The following is a 24,905-nucleotide window of genomic DNA, read 5'->3' on the forward strand; positions in this document are numbered from 1 at the left end:
AAGTTTATAGTCTTATAACCACATTATGTTAAAGTACATATATATCACCATCAGTGGATGTATTTAACTATAGTGTTTATCATCATAAGATTAAACTAAATCTTGCATCTTTCACCTGGGGCTTGAAAAGATTGGAACCAATCAAATACATTGTCAGTCAGCTGAGACCTTGCATAAATGCCTGGCTTCTCTTGATAACATTTCTGTGCACCAATGGGCAATGGAATCATCAATCTGCCTGACATTTGTGAGCGTTTGTGAAAGTTTGACTCTTCCGCTGCGTCTCCCTCCCACCACCCTAACCCCATCGCAGTGACTGTCTTCTACCGTGCCTGGTAGCCAGATGTCCTACATCATTAGAGAGAAAAAAAAAACTAGCAAAGGAACAGCTGGAATAATGTCCACGACATTCCCACACAGAGAAGGAGCACAGCAGAGGACGGTGAAGTCAACATGGGGACGATGGTGGTGTGTGTCTGGGTCTGTGTCTGTCTGTGTGTTCTGTTTATCCTAAGTTATTGATCCGTGGATGTTTTGACTGTTCTGTCTTGAGGTCGAGCTGAATAGTACACTCTGGACTGCACAAGAAGAGTGTGTGTCATAGACTATTTAAAGAGGGTTATGAGAGTGAAGAGGTCTTTGGAGATGCAGGTTCCCATCCATAGGTACCAACCAGCTATAACTCCCACTCTCCCATCTGCTTGTCTCATCTGTATGTGAGCAGAGATAGACCACTGTCCTGCAGGGATAGAACTGCTGACAACAAGCGCAGCTCCTAATAAGGTAGGCCTAGCTGGCCAAGGCACTCTCTCTGTAAATATCCCTTAGGTCTGAGAAAGACAGAGTGAGAGAGAGGAAGGGAGCTGGGGAGGAAGAGGGAAGCGGATGGATTGCAGCCTTATATGGGCAAAGCACTGCTTTTCCCAGGGTTTGTGGCTCTGACCCCCGGCACGCAGCCAGAAGTAGCCAAACAGCCCCTTTGCGCCACCTACAGGTGGAACTGCTGTAGTGCCACGTTTCAGCTCTATACTGTAATTTGTTTCATGTTGTTCTAATCTACAACTAACAAATTATTCCATTTTTAATCCAAAGACAATTTTATACACTAAATCATATATAGTTTTGTTTGCTTTTTACGACATGATTTGAAAGGTTATTTATTGTAAATAAAGAGTTCAGGTGTGACAGACAAGTCTTTTAGGAAAAGTATAGCCTACAAGGCAGTTTGGGTCGTTTCAAGACAAGTCCGAAATTCGGAAATACGAGTGGGAAAAATCAATTTTGACGGCCCTCCAACTCGTAATTACAAGTGGGAAACTCGGGGATTATCCTCAAGTAGTTCTCTGACGTCATGTCAACAAGAAAGTAACGGCTCTTTCCAAGCCATCGAATACACGCTGAAGTTTGTTTTTGTGCATGAGATGCATGGAGAGTTGCAAATTTGCACAATTGAAAATGAAAGCGTTCATGTTGTTTGGAGTTTCCGACTTCAAATTACTTGAAAGGTTCGAACTCGGAGGTCCGACATCAAAGGTGGGAATTCCGAGTTTCCGAGTTGGTCATGAATGCACCATAATCCCAAACATATTTTACGATAAATCTTACATCCAATCCGTGCCCTAGGAGTCAGCGTCTGGATACGCCTCCAATGTTTGTTCCACATTCCAGACAAAGAACCGTCTGGCATAATAGTTTGCGTTTCTTCTATAATAGAAAAAGCTGATAACGATCGGGAGACAAAGACTATACAGGTTTTGCATTGGTTGAGTTTTTCAGCGATTTGTTCCACCTATGTGAGACACTTTACCTGTTTTACCTTTGTTTCTTTCTTTCACTTCTCTGCAATCCCCCTTTTTAGAGGAGAATGGCCCCTTTCTCTTCACGTGAGAGAGCAACGGTTTTCCAAAGTATTTCAATTTGCAAGAAGTGGTGAAAATTCCTGCTGTCTGCTGTCAGCAACAAGTTTCACACTTAACAGACTGAGATGGCTGTAAAGACATTTTGCCATTCGCATTGAGACTTTACGGACGCCACAAACTTTTATTTGCAGCATTTCTTACTTCTTGAGATGAGAGTAATAATTCAATATGTTGTTCAGCTCTATGTCTTGTGGTGAGGTTATCAGATTTATTTATTAACTTTGCATAATGTTTTTATGCTTCAGTTCACTACTGCATGCCAAATTATGACAATCACATGTCATGAGTGTGACAATGATGTCATATTTGTGTGTCACTGTAGTAATGTGTGATTTTCATGCTACAGTACATGCACTTGTAAGCTTTTACTTTTAAAAGTTTAGTGTCTTTCTATCTTACTGTTTTTCTCTTCTTTTTTTACAATCTCATCTCAAAGGTCATCTCTAAAATTAATTGTCACATGATATAAATACTGAATTGTACAGGTGATCGTCTCTGTGTGTGTGTGTGTTTTAACTGTTTTGTTCTAGGCACTATTCATTTAACCTTTAATCTTTCAAAGTGGACACCACCTCCCCATGATGGCCACTGCTACTCCACTGCCTCCCCGTGATGACCCCTACATCTTCACAACTGACACACTGCCCCCTGACCCCCGCTTCCTCCCTCCATTGGCCAATGGGCTGCTTGGCTGGAGAGTGTTTGACAAGATCATGCACATGGGTGGAGTGTATAATGGGGAGGGTGGGGATTGTCACCGTGCAGATGTTCCCTGTCCCTTCGCTGTAACAATTGAGATGGAGGAGCAGGGTCAACATACGTACAGCTTAGACACTCACAGAGGTACACTTTTACATCTATTAATTTTGAAACTACAGTCACCTAGCTTTATTGACGGGTCTATGTGGTCACAGTGTTGCCTCCCTGTTTCACACTTACTAACCAATTTTGTTGTTGGCATGTTACCCACTCGTTTGAATTGAGCTGTTACCAGGCTTCACGGTTGTATCACTGCTAACTATCTCTCTCTTCCTCTCTCTCTCTTTCTCTCACTCACTCTATTAGGTGTGTTCACACACCTTTTTAGCACAGCTACAGTGACTGCCTCACAGTCTTTCTATGCACATCGCCGCTATTCCAACTTGTTGGTTATGGAGGTTTGGCTGGTGCGTCAGGTGGCCTCACAGGAGCCGGTCACAGTGAAGTTGGAGAGCTCTTTCACACCCCACAGCGATGACATAGTTTTCAAGCATGCCCCAGATTATAAAGGCGGGAGGTGAGGACAAGCGATGTATGTGGAAAAAATGACCATCTTAGCTTCCAGTGAAGCTACAGTGGTCTTTTTCTGGTCCGGCAGTATGTCTGTCAGACCAACAGGCTCTCATTTAAACATCAAAACACCAGAATTCAACTCATGTTCACCTTTTTTCGCCATCAGCCACATCCAAGGACAGACCACCACTGCCGAGGTCCCAGGGGGCTCCTGTCCCAGTGTGCACCTCATCTGGACTCCTGTGACACCCTCTCTGACATTACAGCCTGAGCACAGCCAGTCTCGCTGGGGCTTCATCCTTGCGGTGGGCAACAGTGTAGAGAGTGCTGAGGACCAATATGACATAGGGCTGGAGCTGATAGCCAATGGGGACCTTCTTCCCTCCCACTGGCGGGCCTGGCAGGAGCTCTGGGCTGGGAGCCAGGTGGAGCTGACAGGACCTGATGCCCTCAGTAGGGCTCTGATTGGCTGCATATTCTACCTCCTCAGTTCCTTCCCGTCCCTGAACGACGCCTCAACCGTCTTTGGGGGTGTCAGTCCTGGGGGTCTCTCTAATGGGGGCCAGGGGCAGGACTACTGGGGTCATGTGTTCTGGGACCAGGTGAGGCGTAAAGCTACTGTTCCCTATATGAATATGGGTTGGTTAGGAACATACATGTATACTGTATGTGGAGCTGTGTGTAACCCTATCTCTCTCCTTAGGACATTTGGATGTATCCCAGTATTGCCCTCTTCTACCCCAAGTTAGCTCGAGCTGTGCTGCAGTACAGGGTGCAGACAATTGATGGTGCTAAAGACAATGCTGAGAAGCAGGGCTACAAGGTATGTGTTCTCTGTGGCTCAGTTGGTAGAGAATGGCGCTAACAACACTTAGGTTGGGGGTTTGATTCCCGCTGGGACCATATATACTGAAAAATGTATGCACTCACTGCAATGTAAGTCGCTTTGGATAAAAGCGTCAGCTAAATGGCATATATTATATTATTATACACTGGATGAAGCCATCCATGTCACCATTCACAGTAGGGCTCATTGTGGGGACATTGTGTCTGAAAGGGTCATATTGTATTCCTGCGTGTCTTTTACTTATGTATTTACTGTAAGTGTTTGTATGTATGGGTGTTCTGATGAAGAGGTGTCATCTTAACAGGGACTGAAGTTCCCATGGGAGAGTGCTGTGTCAGGGAGAGAGGTGTGTCCGGAGGACATCTATGGGACACAAGAGATCCACATCAATGGAGATGTAACTCTAGCCTTCCAACACTATCTCTACCTCACACAGGTACTGTACGTCTACATCTAGGTCAGTGTCCCTCTATTCCACCCGTGGCTGTTTATTTGTTTATTTGTTAATCAGGATCCTCATTAGCTGCTGCACATGCAGCCACTACTCTTCCTGGGGTCCACATATGTCGTAAAACATAAACATAAAACACATGACAAGTCAAACAGCTATAGACAGAACAGTTATACACAGGGACAACATAAATATACAAGAACAACATAAAATAATATAACAATAAATACATATGAATTAATATATATAAATAATATATTAGAAATGTTTATAGACCAGCTACTCCAGTTCTTTTCCCGCTGATCCTGAAATGGTTGTTACTCTACGACTGTTTCTAGGACCTGTCCATGTTCACGGAGGGCCGTGGCAGTGAGGTGATTTGGGGTGTGGCTGATTATTGGGTTTCCAGGGTAACCTGGAATGCTGAAGAGCAGAACTACCACCTACTAGGTAAAGTAATTGAAATAGCTGTGTTTTTTTAGTGCCATTGCAACATTACAACACCACTGTAACATATGAAGGACCATATACTAACAGGAAGACAAGCAGGACTTAGCTACCGCAGTCATACTTCATTACACTTGATAATGTATCAGGGCAGACTGGTGGAGGTAGAACTCGGAGGACGGGCTTATTGTAATGAATGGAACGCATTCCTTATTCCATTGCATGCATTACTATGAGCCCGTCCTCCGATTTCTACCTCCACTGTAATGTGTGTAAACATTAATGAATAGGACAGTAGAACACTTCATCATGTACAGATGTCAAACACGAAACAGTCATGATTGCTAATGTCAGCATTTGTAAGCGGTCAAGTGTCATAACACTAGCCTAGCCAATTAGCTGACCCAAACAAACAACCTGGGTCCTTTCATTATGGTTGGTTGCCATAAGCTGACATCAAACAGTCATGACACACGATTACGACTCTGCTATATACAGCCCTTATGACAGCGAGTTCGAGTAAATTGGAACCTTCATAACATATTACCTATCAACCAAACTCTTTCCAAAAGTGTTTCCCTTTGTGTCTTTCAGGTGTCATGCCACCTGATGAGTATTACTACAATGTCAACAACTCAGTGTATACAAACACAGTGGCTAAATTCAGGTGCAGTATGTGCACACACTGCGTATTAACCAAATATAAATGATAGAAATAGTGTAATCAACTACATTCCATCTCCCTCAGTCTACAGTTTGCTGTGGAATTGGCTAGCCTCCTCAAGTATCCTGCACCTCAGGAATGGCAGCATGTGGCTGACCGAATCAAAATCCCCTTTGATCCAGAGGTGAAATTCCATCCTGAATTTGACAGTTACAAAAAAGGTGGCCACCTTACTTTGTTTTCTTTCCTTACAAGCTCATTCAGTAATTTATTTCAGGACATGCTGTGACTATGATTTAGTAACATTGACATCTCTCATTTTGACCTCTTCCAGGTCATCCAGTGAAACAGGCAGACACAGTAATGTTGGGCTACCCTCTGGGTCTGCCTATGACCCCTGAGATCAGAAGGAATGACCTTGAATTCTATGAGGCAGTTACAGACCCTCAAGGTCCAGCCATGACATGGGTATGTTACATACAGGCTGGTGGAGGTAGAAATCGGAGGACGGTCTCATTGTAATGGTATAGAACGGAATGAGAAATGGTCCAACAGCCTCTCGTGGTTACATACTGTACTACACAATGCCCTTCAATTAAAGGACCTACTGTACTGTATGGAGCAATTGTGCCGTAGTTACCTCTAACGAAGTGAGGGTGCATTTTACAAGCATGTCTTTTTTTTCTGCACTCTCCTAGGGTATGTATGCAATAGGCTGGCTGGAGCTGGGGGAGGCTGAGAAAGCTCAAAAACTACTCCAGAAGTGCTACAAAAACATCCAGGGACCATTTCAGGTCAGAAGGAGATAGATATATTTTCACTGACACACATTCTTGCTCTTGCTCTCTTGCTCTCTCGCTCTCTCTCTCTCTCTCTCTCTCTCACTCTCACTCTCACTCACTTTGTGCTATAGCTGTGTGTAATGTATGTACCCTCTCCTCACTTAAGGTATGGAGTGAATCAACTGACGGTTCTGGTGCGGTGAACTTTCTCACTGGCATGGGGGGATTTCTGCAAGCTGTGCTGTTTGGCTACACTGGATTCAGGTCAGCTGACGCCTTTTATGCACGTTCCATACAACGTATGTGCAGCAAGGTAGCATACCTTAATTTTTTATTTTTATTTTTCAGAGTACAGAAGGAATGTCTTTCCTTTGCTCCGCTTATCCCTAATGAAATTTCCCAGCTTTGTATACGGGGTGTGAGTTACCTGGGCAACAAGATGGACTGGTTGGTGAGGGGACAAGAAGTGGTTATCATACTGAGGAAAGAACCAAGTAGAGTCAGGGATACCAAAGTCTGTGCATTACAGGTCATCTTAAAGAGCTCAGGAACCAGAATCCCTCTGATACCAGGTAATCCCAAATACACAGCAAATGAAAAATAGACAGCACTAATAAGATTTAGCCTACATGGTAAGCAGCATGCAGTGACATATTATGATGATGTAGTCACTTTGTTCTCTTTCATGTCCCAATGAATGCTTCTGGGCAATGTAGGCTATGGTAGTAACAGTAACTCCTGTTCTACAAATAGTCGAGCAACTAATGGTCATTGGTTGTGTTTTCTTTCCTAGGACAACCAGTAACTTTCCCACTAGAGGCTGGAAAGATCTGTAAAGTGGATTCAGGCATTCTCTGTTGGCCCATTTGAGGACCATCCAAACCCCCTCATCTTCTGTCTGTGTAACAAGGACTCAACATTATTATTATTTTTACACATGGATTTAATCTATGTACATGAACCATAATGTGACCTATTATATTATTGTAGAGTTCTCTTTTGTGTGTATATCTAATTCAATACCTCTGTGTTTAAAGATGGAACAAAGGTTATTTTCTAATAAAATGTACAAGTAGACTTCATTCTATGAGTGCCTTGGACTGAATGTGAGTTCCTTTGAGTCATGTGGATGAGCGTGTGCGATTGACATGCCAGGGCTTATTCCAACGTGGCCCGATATGTTTTCCCTCCTGGGTCACTTCCCCTGTAATATTTTGGTAGACCATCAAAAGCAAAGGTTTTTGCTTAGGCAAATAATTGTAATTTATCTTAATATTCCCAAACGTATTCTAACTTTCATAATGCAATGTGTTGGTTTAAGATCTAAGTGAATGACATACAACATTATGATGTAGCTGCTACCTCTTTGGTACTGTAGCCATTTGCATGAAAGGTGCCTTTGTAACTGCAACCCCACAGAAGGAAAGCAATTAATTATGTCAGGTCAGTGCATACAATCTTAAACATTTTGTTGTTCTTTTTTTACTTACAAAAACATATACAGTAATAATAACTTTGATGACATATTTGTGGACGTACAGAATGTGGAGCTGTTCTAAAAAAAAAGTTTTGGGCTGAAATCTGAAGCCACGCACCTCTACTGGGGTACGGATGGCGAGTTTCTCTATTGACCATCACTACAAATAGCTTACAGTTGGCCACTTTCGACATTCACTATTGTTGTTATTTTTATATTTCAATAAACTTTTTCATGAGTTTGGGGTGTCATTATCAAATTATTAGCAGTCATCACCATCAATCACCTGCATCATAATTAAAAGACGATCGTATCCCACTGGAAAATGCATTTCCGTACCCCAGTAGAGAGCTGTGAAACGTCACTCCGTGAGTATCTATCAAATGTGGGTGGCATGAACACAAAACTCCTGGATGCAGAGATGTGATTGGGTGGTTTGAACCATATGGGTCTCAGAGAATTTGGCACAATCGTTTTGCAAACCAGCGTGAACGCTTAATCTAGAAGTCGGAGGAGGAGTTGTTCACCGTGTAAATCGAGCACCCCCGACAGCCAGGGCCAGGTAAAGAAAACGACTCAGGGCAGAAAGGAATATGCAAAAGTCGTTTTACTAACAAATAACATGCGGTACACGTTCCTTTCGCTCCTAATGTCAATAGATGCTCTAAAGTATGATTGAAAGTGGTATCAATCAATGTCTGACTCCATGAAGCCGTACTTCTTGATTCGTTTTCGACACCAACCCCAACTTCATACCGGGTGGCGGGCGGATTCGCTGCCATATATTCTGTGCTGGTCACACGACGTACGTCGCGGGGATAAACAGTTGAAAACGACTGCAAACTCCGCCCCACCGGGTGAAAGTCGTGCTACTCCGAGGTTCATCGTGCAAGCTAATTCATTGCCACTGGGAGGAGCCAATGAATGGGTTGAGCAGACTTCGATACGTCATCGCAAAACATCCCCGGATTGGCACAGCTCATTTTAAATAGTTTAAACGGTTTTCAGCGGGTATTGTACGCAGTCGTCAGAACTGGGAGTCCCTAATAGTCAGGGTAAATTTGTGGATGTACAATATCGACAACAGGAAATGTCGGATTTCACATTTTAATCAATGCTTTTCAATAGCAATATAGTTTTATCTAACTGATATCGCAGCAACAGCGGATTTTCTTTTTCAGTCCTTACCAAAGGTTCAAGGTAATGCGCTAGTCATATGCTTTGCTTACTAGCTTTCAGAAACATGTCAACAACAGATGGCTAGCAAGCTAACATTATACAGATAAGAGACAGTAGCAATATATTTTCTTGACATCATGCACATGATTGACGTGTTAGCTTGCTCGTTTTTGTTTTGTTTTGTTTTGTTTTGTTTTAGTCAAGTCAGGAAACTGACCAACGCTGCTCACTGTTAGCTCTGCCTGAATCCATGATTATGTGCTTGCAGAAATGCGCGGGTTGTTCAAATAATGGCTACTTGCGAGCTTACTTGCAGTTGGCAGACAGTCAGGGGACACTTTCAAAATGCTAATGCCTCGATGACGAGCTGAAATGAGTTACAGTTTTGAGAGCTAGTCGGTAATGATTGAATGTTGTCATCATATGGAACCATTTAATTTTCTCTAGGCCGCCACCATGACTTCTGTTCTCGTGTCCACACGTTCCCTCATGGATACTTTCGAAGGGAAAACATTGGCATTTGTCAATGACATCGAAAATATCCACATGGTGTGGCTCGTGGAGATCCAGCAGGAGGCCAACCGCATGTTTGCAAGGTGAGATGGCTAGATACACTGGAATATTGGCAACTTAACTTACACATAAGAGGTAGTAATATTTGTGGCCGTCAATCACCACAAATGCATTTTGTGAATGTACCTGAGACACCCAAGTCTCTTCCTAAACTAAGTAGTGAATACTATATTGGAAGTTATTGAAATTTGAAATGTCTTTGGAGTGAGAATCCTGCAAGGGATTGTAATGACGGATGTATTAATTGTCAATGTTTATCATTTATTTCATATCTCAGTGACTTTAGTGCAGAGCCCGAATTGATGCCAAAGACTCCGTCCCAGAAAAAGAGCAATCGTAGGAAGCGTGTATCCATGGGCCGAGATGAAAATCGCACCCAGAGACGGTAAGTTATTCCCTTCAGTGCCACTGAGTCAAAGGAACAGCTTAAACTGTAAACTACTTAAGTGTATTTTCCACAAAAATGAACTAAGCAAATATCATGACTCTTTAGCTTCTCAAAGGGCAAGCGTAGCAACCTACGCCGATCCTCTGTGTCAACTGTGCAAGCACTGAACCTCATTACAGAAGAGGCCACCACCTCGGAGGTCAAAGCAGAAGAGCCCAAACGCAGCACCCGCAGAAACAAACAAAACCAGCCCGAGACTGCAGTGGAACAGGGACAGCCCATACACAGCCACCACGAAGCTGCTCTGAATTCTGAGCAGGACCAGGAACCAGAGAAATGCCAGAAAGAGGACTCCTTCAAGCAAGGGCAGGAGAACACAACCCCTGAGAAGAAAGAGACTGAGAGGGAGTTGACCAGCTCCGTCTCACCGCCACCTTGCACGTCCTCTTCTCCCCCTCTGAGTCAGATGCTCGAGGCTGTGGTGAAGATTTCTGCTGCTGACCGCAGGTCTGCTGAGCTACAGATGAAGCCGGAGCCCTCTCCAGGCCGCTCCGCCACTAAGATTGCCATAGCTGGCACACCTCCAGGCAGACGCCGGAGCTCTGTGCGCCACTCCCTCACTCTGCGGCGCTCGCTGGCAGGCCTGCGCCACAGCATGACGCAGGAGTCGGTGCGCCGGGCCTCCAGGCGCTCGTTCCTAAAGAAGAAGGCTCGCGGGGACAGCTCCACCTGCAGCAGTAACGTCAGTGGTGAGTGATCTGGCCGCATAGTCTCAGCTTGAATTTATATTGTTTACAATCCATGTGGAATGTTACTGCTATTGGACCTGGTTGGTTGATTGGAGTATGTTATTATTCCAATGTAGAGGACATCTGCATGGAGACAGACGGAGAGGAGGTCGTAGTGGAGACGGAGAGGTGAGTGACTTCATTATCGTAGCCCATCCGGCTGGTATTGAACTGGACTGAGCGATGGGAGAATGTGCTTGCAGCTTCATTGGATGTTACATTCCAAGAACCCCCCCACACACATGCACACGCCCGTAGAATGGTTGCTTGTTATGTGCGTAGTCTTTTCCGACCGGGTAGGACTATTTTGCAGAGAGTTGTTACCTGTGCTAGCTTGCAACATTGAAGAAAACCTGAAGGGTTTGATGTCGTGAAACGTCACTCATTTCAAACAGGTTTCCACCCCTTTGTAGCTACTTTCTGCAAATGATTTCCCAACGTGTCTCAACAAGGTTATAATGTGCCTGACTGGATATACTGTTGTGACATGTATAACACTATGCAGCGACGTCATGTGACTGGTTCTGTGCTCCAGGTGATGCCCATCTGACTCGCTATATGCCAATCTAAATTCGGAATCCAGACTTTTAGTAGAATGTGTATTAGCATTAGTAAACAAAGCTGATCAACTGTTTGTTTTCTAGTAGGGTGTTGTCAGAGGAGCCTGCAGCTGCAGAGATCAATGCTGAAAGTGCTGATTCTAAGGATCCTTCAGAGGTATGAACATGTTTTTTCTCTACTGTGCCTGAACTGCCAAGCGTTGCCGTATACTTTAGCCAGCCTTCTTCATTTAAGTATTTCTATGATCAAAATGGAATTGACCGAGTATATATTTTTTTCTGTATATAAGGAAAAGGAGAAGATGTTGCTGAACGTAGAGGCCCTCAGAATTGACGCTATTCGCCGTGTCACTCGCTCTATGGCCCAGACCACTCCCACAACACTGGCCCCAGTCTCCATTATCAACAAAAATGTTGTCACACCAGACTCCAGATCAGGATCAGGTACTGTCCATCACACGATCCCTGTACACAATATGTTGCCCTATGTTGGTTTAGTGCTCTATATCTATAGATGGAGTGTCTAACTGGTTTTGAAATGCTGTTAATTGTAAAGTATCATTTTCTTAGAAATTAACATGCTTAATCTGTTCATAGATGGCAGTGGGAAAAAGCCAACATCACAGTCAAGTTTGAGGTGAGTGTTTGTTTTTAATTAGACTGCTCTGTAATGCATGAAAGCTTTGGTATATTTTTGTGTTTTGATGGATATATTCTTGCCATAATGAAATTATACATATTGATGGTAAGCTTGTCTTTTTATGTTGTCTTTGCTTAGATCTGGGGGCAGCTCCAAACGCAGAGGAGCAGATGCTACAGGAGATTTCCAAAGCCCACCAAAGAAGTCAAGTCTCCCCAAAAGGAGCCAAACTGTAAGGCCACAGCGACAGTCTCCCCACATTTCTTGTATCACTGTTGGTTATTTATTAGAAAGCTGCCTTGGTGATAAGTCAGTTACATTTACTTAATTGTCTTAATCTAAAGAACTATAAACCAATGTACCTTCTATACAATGGTGACCATAATCTGTTTGTAATGTTTTTAATTAGGCGATGAAACCCAATATGAGGTCCTTCTTCCAAACGGTGCATAAGAACCAGCTATTGATGATGACTCCAAACTCTTTGGGCCGTAACTCTGTCAAGTCCTTCATTAAGCCCAGCACTCCTCTTAGAGTTGACATGAAGGTGAGTCGCAAACATTTACACCTGGTTTAGGTGGCCCCAATGTCACGTTTTTGGTTGTGGTCCTGAATTGAAAAGTAACAGCAGCAGAAACAGCTTTGTATTCTATACATTTGGGGGTGGGGGGGGGGGGGGGGGGTGAGAGAAATGTACTAAATTTGTCAGTATTCTGAAAAAGATTTCTTTCTCCCCTCCCTAGTCGAGCATCGGTGTAGTGGTAAGTGTTAGCAAGTGTGTGGTGTAATGTGGGGATTGTTTAGTCATTCTAGTTTGTTTTGGTCACTTTTTCACTGTGCGCTCTTGTACACTCCTTGGCAACCCTTCCACTTACATCTGGTGCTTTATTTGGTTCTAATGGGCACAAAGGTTGGATCCTCACATGTTGTGTCTGATCAGAGTGTCTCACAACATTTCTGTTGGATAGAAATAACACACCAAATTGTGTGGAAAAGATTATGCTTGCCCATTTGTGGATATAGAATGATAACTATGCACTCTCTCAGAAGTCAGCTTTTGTGCCTGTGCCCTTTTTAACATTCATCTTACTCACCCCTCCTGGATTGTGCTTCTCATTGGACATTAAACAAACAGTAAACAACCACTATCACTGATTGTAGCTGGTGTCAAATGAGTTTCCACCAAAATGGAGCTAGAACCATCAACGCCATAGGACTGGTACCTGTGTATTATTAATGTCAGACTCAATAAAGCACACCGTATTTTAACTTAGGAGAGAGAACGGATGAAGCTAGAAGCACTTCAAAAGAAGCAGGAGCAGGAAGAGGAAAGAAAAAAGAAGATGGAGGACGAGAAGAAAAGAAAACAGGAGGAGATTAAAAGGTTTGCAAATGTTCTAAACGCATTGCATGTAGAATCTCTTTCAATCAAATTTTAAATGGACTTTAGACATGTACTCCAGGCAAAGAAAGCTGTATACCATGGAAGTCATGTTCAAGGCAGCAATATGTGACTGTTTTGTTGTTATAGGAAAAGGGATGAAAGGCTGAGAAGGGTCGTTGAGGCTCGAGTAAAGGAGGAACAGAAAGATGAGGAAAAGAAAAAGAAGATTGAGCAGAAGATGGCTCAGATCGATGAGAAAAATGACAAGGTTGGTCAGGTTGGTCACCTCTGCAATTAAATATTGATTTCACTGTCATTCAGAAGTGAGGCTACACAACTTTTCTACGGTGTGGTAAAGTGTCTAAATGTTTTCCTCTTTTTCTCTCAGTTGCGTGTCGATCGATTGGCAGAAGAGAAGGCCAAGAAGAGGGTGGCAACCAAGCGACAGGAAGGGCTGGAGCAAAGACGGAAGATGGAGGAGGAAGCTAGGAGGAAGAAGAATCAACAAGCTGTGAGTCTTTTTGCCTATGTTTATGTTTCGGCTGAATGGAATTTCCTCCGAATGCACATGTGGAGTTAACAATCTAACCCTGTATGTCCCAGGAGGAGGAGGAGAAGCGTCAACAGGAGCTTCTGGCTAAACGGAGGGTTGAGGAGGAGCAGGAGAGGATTCGCAAGCTGGCGGAGGCCCGTCGGGCCTTGGAGCTGAAGAAGGAGCAGGAGAGGGAGCTTGAAAGAGAGAGACATGCTGCTGTTGAAAGGTGTTTTCCTATTATTTAGTGACAATTCATCAGGTTATACAGTAATAGCAAATGTTCCCTTTTGAAGGAAAATGACATTGAATTGCCATTGAATTAGCACCAGCGAAGATGGTGTATAATGCTCTGGAATGGAATTGCCTTGTTTCGGCTATGCAAAGCGAAAGCTGTTGCTAATATGCCAACTGTCCTTTAGGGAGCGATTGGAAAGAGAGAAAGCTATTGCTCTTCAGCGAGAAGTGGAAAAGGCTGCCAGGGAGAAGGAGAGGAGGGACATTGAGGAGAGGAGAAAGCAGTTGGATGAGAAGAGAAGGCAGTTGGATGAGAAGAGGAGGGTAAGCACACACGACGAAGGCTCAACCACACCTGAATTGTCTGCTAAGCCTGTTTACTTGAATCATCTATGTGTAGACTGGTTTTTGACCTGATTAGATTCCCTCTTTTGCTCTGCGTTCCATTAGGAGGAGCAGCTGAAGCAAGCCGAGGAGGAGAGGGCTGCTAGACAGAGAGAAATTGAGAAGCAAAGAGAGGCTGCTGCCGCCGCCGCTGCTGCTGCATCTGCTGCTGCTACATCTGCTGCTGCTGCTGCTGCCAAGAATGTTCCTACACTTGAAGTTCAGGTGAGTTTACATCACAACTGCTTGATAGTACAGTGGCCGTGGCACCGCGACTGTCTTAACATGACGCATCAAATCTGTTGATTGTTGAGCTCACAAAGTAAATGATGTGCTTGCCTTTTCATTTGTCTATCAAGTTGAAGCATAGCCCTGTGTTGTAAATTTAGTTTTTTTTTTTTTGCGGTTAGGACTTGAAATGTGTTTTGAAGATGACATCTATAGGTTTAGTGTTATCTCTGCAAAGCCTTGTGTATTTCTCATGGGAGTATAATGATTGTTTGGTAACTGATATGTGGACCTTCACCTCTCCTCTCTCACAGCACATTGGGGTGAAGACGCCCGTAGGGAAGGGAACTGCCCTCAACGTGACGGTGGACATCGAGGTATGGGGGTTCTCTCTGAATATAACCACATGACAAGTATTTCACAACATAGGGTCTCAATCAAATGTAGTTCTTGTAGCTATATTTTCATATCATAGACCTAACCTGGACATACCAATGATATAGAACTGATTATGTAATTAATTCTCAGACTGATGTCATTGTTGTAATGCATAATTTGACTTGCCCGTACAGCAATCTCCACAGTCCTATGAAATCACTCCAAAGGGAGGCAGCAAACCAGTTAACCCTAACCCTAACCCTGAGGATTATGGTATGGACCAGAACAGTGATGATTCAACTGATGATGAGTCGGCACCAAGGAAAGCTATTCCATCGTGGGCAGAGGGTATGTTGAATGAACATTTTCTTTTTAATTATTTGTAGCAGCGATGATTGCAGGTATACTTTGCTCATAATTTAATGTTTGGTTCTTTGTGTGAGGTAAGATTTAATAGGTTTCCAAAAGTTTGCTAGGCCTACATACTTTACACATGGCTATATATATTATGATATTAAATGCATGATACTAAAGAGAACCTTTGTTTTCCCCCCAGGCCATAATCTGAAGCAAGCGGTGATGAAACAGTACTTCAATCCTGTGGACTTGCACACTCACTTTGGTGAGATCGACCCTCCAAAGCTGGAGCACATCTTTAATAAAAACAAGCCGCGTTACTTCAAACGCACCAGCTCTGCTGTTTGGCGCTCACCACCTCGAATGGGAACTCTTCCATTTTAAACACTGGGAATTGGGATAGGGGTTTTTTAGTCTTTTATTTTATAATTTTCTAAATCTTGTATGACTTTGTTAACTTCATGTTCTCTTCAATAAAATGAGTAGAGTATGTCCCTCTTAAGGTGGTCATGTATGTTTACACAGAGATGCATTGAAAGTCAAACGATTCAAGTGACAACATACCACCTACATATTTGCTTATAGTTATATCTATGGGAGAGGCTAACGGGACCTTCCTGGCCAGCATCCCATTGACAGCCCAACTCGGTCTCCTAAAACCCACCTAAACCGTAACCAAATTTGAGCCAATTTGGAAATTTGACATCAGTCAGACAAGCAGAAACAATTCCATGAGAGATTATTGAAATAAAAATGTTGTGAAGATTGGAATGATATAGATGGTGCCAGTGATTGCTTGAATGCATCTTGGAAGGACAATTTCATCCAATTATACACCATGCATGGCAAGACTACTTAAACTACACATCAGACCAGAGGCAAATCAGTCAGTTTTAACATGTTGTGTTATTTTAGTGATGTACTTTTGTTTTGTAATTACTTTTTGTTACCTCTGGTTTTATCATAGCTAAAGTTATCAGAATGCTGTTTATGTCCTGCAGGAATGAAGTCACTCACAGGTATAAAAAATATCCAGGCATTGGCTTTTCAATAAATGGAGAATTGCAAATGTAGAGTTGACAAGAGGACATATTGTCATAGCAGATTTCAACGACAATTCATTGGAGAGAATTGAATGTTTCTGGTGTGTAGTATCGAAGTCAACACCATGAGCGGGCGATGAGACTTTTAATTTGAAATCAAGAAAGGGTAGAGGCTCGCTTCAGAGAAAAAAAAACACCCCACTCAATCGTCACATCAGCTTGAGGAGCCAAGAAGAAGAGTTGTCGTACAACAACAGCAGCCAGCCGCCAGCAAGCGAGCTACAGCAATTTATTCAGGTATGCTGCAAAAGCTGGCGATATTTCGTGGAATATATGATTGATAGCTATAATAAATCATTTATTTAACCAAATAACGTTATAGATGTCCATCCTTCGCCAGACTTTCCTCATATGCTAATAACAAGCTAACTTTAGCTAATTTCACTTGCAGCCAAGACCTTCGGCTAGCTATCTACACACCGCTTATGTCACACATTAAACATTTTTGCCCTAAGTCAGTAACATTTTCTATCACTGTGAAGACGGTGTGAATAAGTCACATTGCGCACAACTTTATCCAGCAATATTGCTAGCTAGCTTTAGCTAACCTTGACCTGTTATTGTTGTGACAATGACGTGTGGCTCCATGCATGAGCAACGTGTTTTTAGGCGGTACTGTTAACAAAAGCAAGGTAGCCACAGATTGTATATTTTGCTACTTTGGTAATAGGCCTCAATTAATTTCATCAGATAAATTACAGGCATCTAAAAACGTTTAATGTGATCAATGATCTCAAACAACTTGACCTAGTGTTTCAGAGTTCTGGTGGGTGCACGCCCCTGAACATTCATGTGTATTGGTACGTGAATACTTATGCCACTGTATTATCTACAGAAATATGAGTTCTCAAGTACGACAGAACTTCCACCAGGACTGTGAGGCAGCCATTAACAGGCAGATAAACCTGGAGCTGTACGCCTCCTACGTGTACCTATCCATGGTAAGAAAAAGCTGAAATTGAGCAAGTAAGGTGATATTGGATACATTCCTTGGTTCATTAAGGCCTTCTATATCACTCTGTGCTAATGGAACCTAAGTTCAAACAGATGTTCTTGAATTGAAATATCAAGTAGACAGTGACGGATGCATTTCTGCCTTTCATGTGTTTTAGGGATACTATTTTGATAGGGATGATAAGTCCCTGCCGAACTTTGCGAAGTTCTTCCGCACACAATCCCAGGAGGAGCGTGAGCATGCAGAGAAGCTGATGAGTCAGCAGAATCAGAGGGGAGGAAGGATCTTCCTGCAGGACATCAGGGTATAACTGACACTAGGCGCTAAATCAGGGGATGCTGGTGTGTGTTTGATACGTGTGTTTGATACCGTTCCTCATTTCATTCCATGCATGACAATGAGACTGTCCCCAGAATTCTGCTTCCTCCAGCCTCCCCTATGCTAAATATACCTTACGTGGCTGCGCATCGAATTACAGTTCATTTTTTGCCATCTCATCTAGTCTCAATATCTAGGCACACCAGGGGGACGTGGTTCATGCATCTTTACATGAGTAATGGCATAAACCAGCCATGTATCTGCCTCTGCCTAGTTTTGTGTGTTGTGTTATTGAGTTAGGTAAGAGACAGTGAGGTCGGACCAAGTCACAGTGGAGCCCCACCCATCCTCCCTTTAACATGAATGGCAAACTAAACCAAACATTTATGGCATAAGACGTTTGTTTAAATGGAGTGTTTAGGTGATGCATACTTTTTTTTTTTTTTAAAGCCAAAGTTTAACAAGCTCTTGCCATGTAAGTGGATAGTAATCATACACTGGTATTGTAGACCAAGAAGGGTGGGCACTGATCAATGTTAAAAGTGTGTGTGTGTCTGTCTGTCTCTCTCTCTCTCTCTCTCTCTCTCTCTCTCTCTCTCTCTCTCTCACAGAAACCAGATAGAGATGAGTGGGGGAGTGGCTTGGAGGCACTGGAGTGTGCTTTACAGCTGGAGAAAAGTGTGAACCAATCCCTGCTGGATCTGCACAAAGTGGCCTCTGAACACAATGACCCTCATGTATGTTCCTGTTCAGTCATGTAAACACACGTAAAGGTCTTTGTGTCTTTATGTCCATAATGAGAATCAACCCTCTCCCACAGATGTGCGACTTTGTTGAGACACATTATCTGGATGAGCAGGTCAAGTCCATCAAGGAACTTGGTGACTGGATCACCAACCTGCGCCGCATGGGAGCACCTCAGAACGGCATGGCAGAGTACCTCTTTGACAAACACACCCTGGGCAAGGAGAGCAGCTAACTCCCATCCTTCTCTGCCATTTGTCTGCCTGGTAACTCTTGCATGTCTGATCCGTCCTAATGTCTAGCATATATTCAACACAGCTCTTTACTATTTAGTATCATGGATGTGCTGGCCAGAGACCAAAATGACCAGAAGCCATATACTTCAGCTTTCACAGGCCATCTTTCCTTCTCTTTTCCATGTTTGCTTGCAAATGTGTGTACGGTGCTGAGCATTCTTGGCCGAAATAAAGACTGACTGGCTCCTAGACATTTTTCGGTTCATGGGTCAATAAGTATACTGCTTTTGAGTAATGAGACCACATGCCTTGTAGTTATGTTAGTCCATACTCTTTACACTTTTTAAAATCACCTTCAGACTTCAGTTATATTTTAGTGTTTATTTGTAGGGTGGATATGACTTTAGATACCCTTTTTATTCTTTATGCACACAAAGTTTATGTATTGACATTTCAATTAAATTATGTATATATTTTGGCATTTGGTCTGTATATTTGTCTATATCTGTGTAATGAATTTGTGATCAGATGTGTATGAGAATAAACATTTTAACCTATTTGGACTTCACTCAAAAACAAATCAGTTTTCAGTTAAAATGCTTTTGAAGGGTTAATATTTATTTCAGAGGACTTAGGGTGTGATAACAATATAATGGCATTTTGACATTACAAGTAATATTACAGCTTAGCAATTTGTTACACCCACACCACTTTAGGGAGAGTCAGAGAACACAGCTACTGTCCCTAAATTAGTGTTTCTATTGTACTGAGATCTTATGTGCTTGTTATGTCATGTTAGGCTAATGGAACACAGTTATTCGAGTGAGCACCTATCAAGAAGTAGGGATCAGCTCAGTATTTTAAATACTGTAGGTCCTTTTATAGAGCTCATTTGAGCAGTTGCTTGATAAGGTATTGTGATCAAAGCCTCGGGCTGCCTTAGGGGGTTGATTTCAAGGTTGAGGTCAGTAGAATTTAAATTCAGGAATACATTTAATTATTGCATATAGGGCATTCATTTCCAATGATTTCTCATTAAACTGAAAATGAGAAGTTGTACATTTGAATCACTTCCTGAATTGAGTGAATTTAAATCGAATTGACCGCAACCCTGATTGATTGATAAATTGATGATTCCCATGAAGATATCATACTGGTTTATTAGCAGGAATAGTACAACTTTGTTATATTAAGTGCATCTCCAGTGTATGGAATTTTCAACAAATAAACATGTCAGAGTGAAGGTAACCTCCAGTCCATCCAATACACTTCTCTCTCAGACCTGTTCCCTCCCTCCAGCACCCTTGTTCATCCCGCTGTCCACAACAAGTGCCCTCAACAGGTCCCCCTCAGCCAATGAAATCCCTGAATCATTGGGTGAGTGTTGCTGATTGGCTGCTTGCTGCGAGGACCCAGAAGAGGAAATGGTGTTCACATTATTGCTTAGACCACCGTTGGTGCCATTGTTACTTGCTCGAGTGCTGTTAAAATTTGCATGGTTACAAAAGTTGCTGTGGCTTGTACCATTGCAGAGGTTGGCTGTAGTGCTATTGCTGTTGGTGCTTGTTGCATTAATGCTGGTGGAGCTGCTATCAGGATTTGGCGCTGGAGTGCGAGTGGGAGGGGTGAATGAAAACACTCTTTCCCCCCCACCTCCCACTCCTCGAGGACTGAGGGGCCCAGCCTGGCCCTCAGCCACTGGTGGGGTATCCAGAGTGAGGCGCGGAGGGAGGGGTCGGCGAGATAGCAGGCCCTGGCCAGGGTGGAGTTTAGAGATAGGGTAGAGTTCAGGGGCAGGGTCAGGGAAGGAGAAGGCAGGGACACCGTCCTCACTCAGCCAGGGGAAGGCAGAGGATGGCGGTGGAGGAACATGCCCGGGGGTGTCTGGGGGCAGGCCCACCGTTGGAGGAGCCAGTGAGCTGCAGCTGCGGTTCCAGTCACCCTGGGGTCGACGGGCTGGGCGAGGGCGTGGCACGGTGGGGGGCACACAGTGGATGGGTGTCTGTGGGCAACTGTAGAAACCTGGCCTCTCATAGAGGGGCATAGAGGAGAAGGCATAATCTGGATCCCGCTCATGGTTAGGGGGCTGGCGGACTTGGTTGGGGGTTGAGGGTGCCTCTGGGTGCAGGATGAGGGGGAAGCGGCTCAGTGGAGCCCCAGGGCGGCGGCGAAGGAGAGAGACCCGGGAGGAGGAGGTGGAGCGAGGGAAGCTGGGTGACTGCACCCCCAGGAGCCGGCCCAGGCCTCCCAGCAGTGGGGTAGAGTAGTTGGCCTCTTCATGCTCCTTGATTTGCTCCAAATTGGTTTGGAATTCCATCTCTTCTTTAGGCACACTAGTTTAGAATGGCAGTAACAGTGTTAGCTAGTTCTGTAATACCATTCTTGTAATACAAAATGAACAATGTTATTTTTAGATGCTTTGCATCTTTATATACTTTGGTCCTGAGCTTGTTACAAAGAAATAAGGCTTTATTGTAGGGTGTGTTTACAGAGCATGTATACCTGACATCCAGAGCAGAGCCCATGAAGGAGGGTTTGCAGTGCTCAGCACTGGCTGCAGTGTAGGGAGGCTGGGGCTCTGACTCATTCCAGTACTTATCCCTCTCAATGACTGGAAAGCTGTCGTACATATCATCCACAGACAACAGGGACACCTGGGAGGGAGTGAACAGGAGGCATAACAGGTCTCAGGCCTGGTGGACCGATCTAGCCAAACATTGGGATGAACTGATTTTGAAAACAAGTGAAATGGTCTAAACGACATGGAGAGAGATATGGAGACAATGAAATTAAAGGGTGAATTTAGTTAGATAAAGCAGTATACTACGGATATAATTATGGTTTGGTTTGGGCAGAAACCTGTAAATTTCGATCAATTAGCCAGTTGGTTTCAAAGTCATCATCGTCCTCCCCAAACGGATTGATGAGTTGTTCTGCCACCTGAAAACATACAGGAAAAATCACAATCAAAAATCAAGACATAACTTGTTCATACTGAGACACTTCAAGAATCCTCATTGTTCTCTGATTCTTTTAACATGAATAAGTAATTCAGTCACTCATAATTTGTTCACTGAGTCATTCAGTCATATTGTGACACAACTGTGGACATGTAGGATTTTGCCTTATGGTGGACCCTCTTCCCTGTCTTACCTTGAGCCAGCCAGCATAGAAGAAGAACTGCAGCAGGGTGAAAACTGGCACGTAGAAGTCCAAATCATGGCCAGGGTAGCCTTGGGTGGGGTCCAAGAACTGCCGGCCAATCAAACAAGCCAGGAAGAAACTATAGACAGCTACTGTCACCACCTAACAGAAAGAGACTACTCACAACTCACAAACTATGAATGATTACACAAATAATTTAATATGTCTAAAACCTTTCTATTGATCTTACAAAGCACTTGAAAAGGTCAATTAATGTTAGCTAGTACGCATTTCCTTTAGTTACTTAGTTAGATTGTTTGTTCCAAGTTGAGATTAAGATCACTGTTGCCTATTTTAGTGTATCGTTAAAACAACTCACTTCAACAACTACTCCTTCTAAACTAACTACAACAACTACTACTTCTAAACTAACTACAACCACCACCACCAATACTAAATGTAGATAACAGAACCTGAGTATAGACAAGGGGTAGGCTGATCCAATCATAGCTGTAGAGTTTCATACACTGCGTCCGTAAATGATTCAATTCCTGAGGAGAGATGAGAGGACATGTACTGTATCATTGTGTGCATATCCAGCCAATGTATACATATAACACACACAGTATTAGTGTAACATGATTAAAGCACGACTGTAGTTTTGTATTGAACTGAATTGAACTGAATTGAATTAACTGTGTGTCAATTGTGTCCACATGGCCAGTCAGCACATGGTGTGGATCAGTGTGGGAGTCAGAGTTGCATGGAGTATGAAAGCTCTGCTTTTTTTCTCATACAGGGTCATAGATAAGACATTTTGACTCTCTTCCTCAGACCCAGTATACCTACATTGAGGATGGCTGAGAGTGCTACGTCATTGTTAATGCGGCCCTCGGTTCGTGCCCTCAGAGCCAGGCTGACGAACCACATGCAGGGAACCCAGAACTTATTATGAGGAGATGGCAAATCCTCTAGCTGCCTTAGCTCCTCTGCTGTCACCAGGCCTGGGGGGAATAGACACAGGGGGGCTGTTACTCAGGGCAGTAAACCCACTTCAAAGAGGTTGATTTAAAAAAATAATAATGAACGGATATGATGAACTTTGGGAGTTTGACTGTGTACGCAGTTAAGTAGATCTGCAACAACAGCCCCAGAGAACTCTGCTAATCCTTCCAATTGCATCACTAAGTCTTAACTCCAAGTACAAAGAGTCACAGGCTAAGCTATGAGTGTAATGTTCGGGGTGACAAGCAGTGCTCCCATAATAAGGATACAGGCTGTAGCTGTGTTGTAGGGGATGTCGTTTGTAGAAGTTGAACGATATTTATAATATATCTTAACTCAAGGCTCAGATTTATAAATTAAATCCACTAAAAAAGAGGACATATTTATTTTGACCAGATGTATACATCTACTCTGATTTATCTAAATCTGGTGGGAAAAGGCTTGTAAAAAACAAGGTCTGTTACAAACAGCACCCCAAAGTGTTGTCCTTTAGAGGTTGGGAGCAGTGAGGCTTGATGAAGCTGTGTACCACACCATACCTGCCTGCACCAGGTGTGCCATGGTGGGGAACCTCTTGTAGACTGCTGTGCTGACAGAGCGATAGATGAGCACACCAGAGAGATTGGCGTAGCGCATGAGGGTGCGGCGGGTCAGCCTGGCAGCATCGTCGGCACCACGGACGTGCCCTGCCACTAACGCCCCCAGGCGGTCCGGCCAGGGTACACTCTCATACTGGCCCCACCAGCGGGACACCACCAATGTCACATAGAAACCTGGCACACAAAAATGTGAGGAAATTATACTCCAAATATAGTCTACTAATGAAATATAAATTAGACACAAAGTCTAAATCTAAAGTACAGAAACCTTTCATAACCATGCTTGACCACTGTACTGTAGTGTTCTTTGACTCCACATTGTCACTTGTGGTTAAATTGAAACCTGATGATGTGTGTTAGTATGAGGGATCTTTTAAAAAAAATATATATATATCATTTGTTGCTATAAAGACTAATAAAGTTGGTAATGGGAGGTTACTTATGCGTGTGAGTCACTGCCAATGAGGAGAAGGGTGGTTCAATGATTAGAGAGAATGAAGCAGTTGTCCACAACAACAGAAACAACAACAACCTATTCTCACCCAACACGAAGGACACAGGGATGAGCTCTGCATAGCGGTCACAATAAATGGAAAGCTTCTCAAAGAGCCTCTTCTGCCCATTCGTCAAAACAAACCTGGTGGAAAAAAGACAATCAGCCACTATGATTGAACATATTGGGGAGTACCGATCTGCAAAAAAGAGAGGGGAAACCTTTAGCAGATCATACTAGACATTACATTCAACAAGGTTTCCTAAAACTGCCCTCAGCCCTTTAAGTTGAGGAGACACTGTACGGAAACATAGTGAATATAAGTGAAATTAGTGTCACATATGCAGTATCAGCAATCAAAGCAAAACATGTTCATATTCCCAGTCCTTTATCTGCAGTTAGATTGACAAAATTCCTTAGAGAAGAGTAAATAACATTAATAACCACTTATCTTATAGGTCACGTTACCTGTAAATGATGCTGAAGGAGTAGTAGAGGGTAGCGAAGATGATCAGCTCCCTGTAGAGCAGCTTATAAATGCTGCCCTTCCAGCGCAGAAGCAGTTGAGAGAAGGTACCCAGACCTGCATCAGCAACCCTGCGTGAGTAGGTCACTGTCATCGCTGCCCCTCACTGGCCAGGCTAGCTGGCTTTGGCACAGACGCAGAAACCCAAAACCCCTATGGTTTAGATATCAGTGTGACCCTATAACTGTCTGTTTCACAAATGCACCTACCAAAAGATTGGCACTCATGAGACTGTTTTGGTCACATAGCTAAACGGCAAACATGAACTAGCTGGGGAAGTAATTCTCATAGAAAC

At 43.4% G+C, this 24,905-nt stretch overlaps 4 protein-coding genes across 8 annotated transcripts; 3 read left to right on the forward strand and 1 right to left on the reverse strand.

The window, feature by feature from the left end:
• The first annotated feature begins 1,718 nt into the window (after positions 1-1,718).
• pgghg (protein-glucosylgalactosylhydroxylysine glucosidase) lies at positions 1,719-8,099 on the forward strand. Of its 3 annotated transcripts, none has more exons than XM_083666176.1 (14): positions 1,719-2,112; positions 2,450-2,762; positions 2,985-3,195; positions 3,358-3,793; positions 3,895-4,014; positions 4,343-4,474; positions 4,828-4,939; positions 5,531-5,603; positions 5,685-5,821; positions 5,935-6,068; positions 6,299-6,394; positions 6,549-6,646; positions 6,731-6,954; positions 7,176-8,099. In XM_083666176.1, exons 2-14 carry the CDS (start codon positions 2,498-2,500, stop codon positions 7,250-7,252), a joined length of 2,115 nt encoding a protein of 704 aa, XP_083522302.1. In that variant the 5' UTR covers positions 1,719-2,112; positions 2,450-2,497; the 3' UTR covers positions 7,253-8,099. The 3 variants fall into 3 exon arrangements, with proteins under 3 accessions (XP_083522302.1, XP_083522301.1, XP_083522303.1); XM_083666175.1 differs by having other exon boundaries at positions 2,482-2,762; XM_083666177.1 differs by having other exon boundaries at positions 1,721-1,793.
• A 774-nt stretch (positions 8,100-8,873) lies between these two features.
• incenp (inner centromere protein) lies at positions 8,874-15,977 on the forward strand. 3 transcript variants are annotated; one of them, XM_083666981.1, is made up of 20 exons: positions 8,874-9,059; positions 9,486-9,634; positions 9,889-9,996; positions 10,105-10,748; positions 10,865-10,916; positions 11,432-11,504; positions 11,638-11,791; positions 11,945-11,984; positions 12,126-12,219; positions 12,397-12,534; positions 12,731-12,748; positions 13,262-13,371; positions 13,519-13,639; positions 13,760-13,882; positions 13,975-14,132; positions 14,326-14,464; positions 14,591-14,749; positions 15,067-15,129; positions 15,325-15,478; positions 15,687-15,977. In XM_083666981.1, the coding sequence occupies exons 2-20, from the start codon at positions 9,495-9,497 to the stop codon at positions 15,869-15,871; spliced, it is 2,673 nt and encodes an 890-aa protein (XP_083523107.1). In that variant the 5' UTR covers positions 8,874-9,059; positions 9,486-9,494; the 3' UTR covers positions 15,872-15,977. The 3 variants fall into 3 exon arrangements, with proteins under 3 accessions (XP_083523107.1, XP_083523108.1, XP_083523109.1); XM_083666982.1 differs by having other exon boundaries at positions 11,435-11,504; XM_083666983.1 differs by lacking the exon at positions 12,731-12,748.
• Positions 15,978-16,725: 748 nt separating this feature from the next.
• fth1b (ferritin, heavy polypeptide 1b) lies at positions 16,726-19,324 on the forward strand. Its single transcript, XM_083666089.1, has 5 exons — positions 16,726-16,827; positions 17,426-17,531; positions 17,703-17,849; positions 18,475-18,600; positions 18,684-19,324. The coding sequence occupies exons 2-5, from the start codon at positions 17,430-17,432 to the stop codon at positions 18,840-18,842; spliced, it is 534 nt and encodes a 177-aa protein (XP_083522215.1). The 5' UTR covers positions 16,726-16,827; positions 17,426-17,429; the 3' UTR covers positions 18,843-19,324.
• Positions 19,325-20,119: 795 nt separating this feature from the next.
• best1 (bestrophin 1) lies at positions 20,120-24,704 on the reverse strand (the record flags this gene model as incomplete). The annotated part of the gene is made up of 9 exons (XM_083666440.1): positions 20,120-21,176; positions 21,346-21,497; positions 21,703-21,783; positions 21,997-22,149; positions 22,461-22,538; positions 22,837-22,991; positions 23,532-23,765; positions 24,134-24,228; positions 24,553-24,704. The coding sequence occupies 9 exons, from the start codon at positions 24,702-24,704 to the stop codon at positions 20,120-20,122; spliced, it is 2,157 nt and encodes a 718-aa protein (XP_083522566.1).
• Positions 24,705-24,905: the final 201 nt, after the last annotated feature.

Source organism: Argentina silus, assembly GCF_951799395.1.
Source record: "Argentina silus genome assembly, chromosome: 3".
Classification (NCBI taxonomy): Eukaryota; Metazoa; Chordata; class Actinopteri; order Argentiniformes; family Argentinidae; genus Argentina; species Argentina silus.

What these genes read in the sequence shown, in the direction of transcription:
- pgghg (XM_083666175.1), top strand. Translation starts at nt 2,069, where the DNA reads ATGAGAGTAATAATTCAATATGTTGTTCAGCTCTATGTCTTGTG. An exon ending in CCAGATTATAAAGGCGGGAG is followed by an intron (nt 3,196 to 3,357) that starts GTGAGGACAAGC and finishes TTTCGCCATCAG; the next exon opens with CCACATCCAAGGACAGACCA. An exon ending in CAGAATCCCTCTGATACCAG is followed by an intron (nt 6,955 to 7,175) that starts GTAATCCCAAAT and finishes TTTCTTTCCTAG; the next exon opens with GACAACCAGTAACTTTCCCA.
- incenp (XM_083666981.1), top strand. Translation starts at nt 9,495, where the DNA reads ATGACTTCTGTTCTCGTGTCCACACGTTCCCTCATGGATACTTTCGAA. An exon ending in GCCAACCGCATGTTTGCAAG is followed by an intron (nt 9,635 to 9,888) that starts GTGAGATGGCTA and finishes TTCATATCTCAG; the next exon opens with TGACTTTAGTGCAGAGCCCG. An exon ending in CTGCAGCAGTAACGTCAGTG is followed by an intron (nt 10,749 to 10,864) that starts GTGAGTGATCTG and finishes ATTCCAATGTAG; the next exon opens with AGGACATCTGCATGGAGACA.
- fth1b (XM_083666089.1), top strand. Translation starts at nt 17,430, where the DNA reads ATGAGTTCTCAAGTACGACAGAACTTCCACCAGGACTGTGAGGCAGCC. An exon ending in CCTACGTGTACCTATCCATG is followed by an intron (nt 17,532 to 17,702) that starts GTAAGAAAAAGC and finishes CATGTGTTTTAG; the next exon opens with GGATACTATTTTGATAGGGA. An exon ending in TCTTCCTGCAGGACATCAGG is followed by an intron (nt 17,850 to 18,474) that starts GTATAACTGACA and finishes TCTCTCTCACAG; the next exon opens with AAACCAGATAGAGATGAGTG.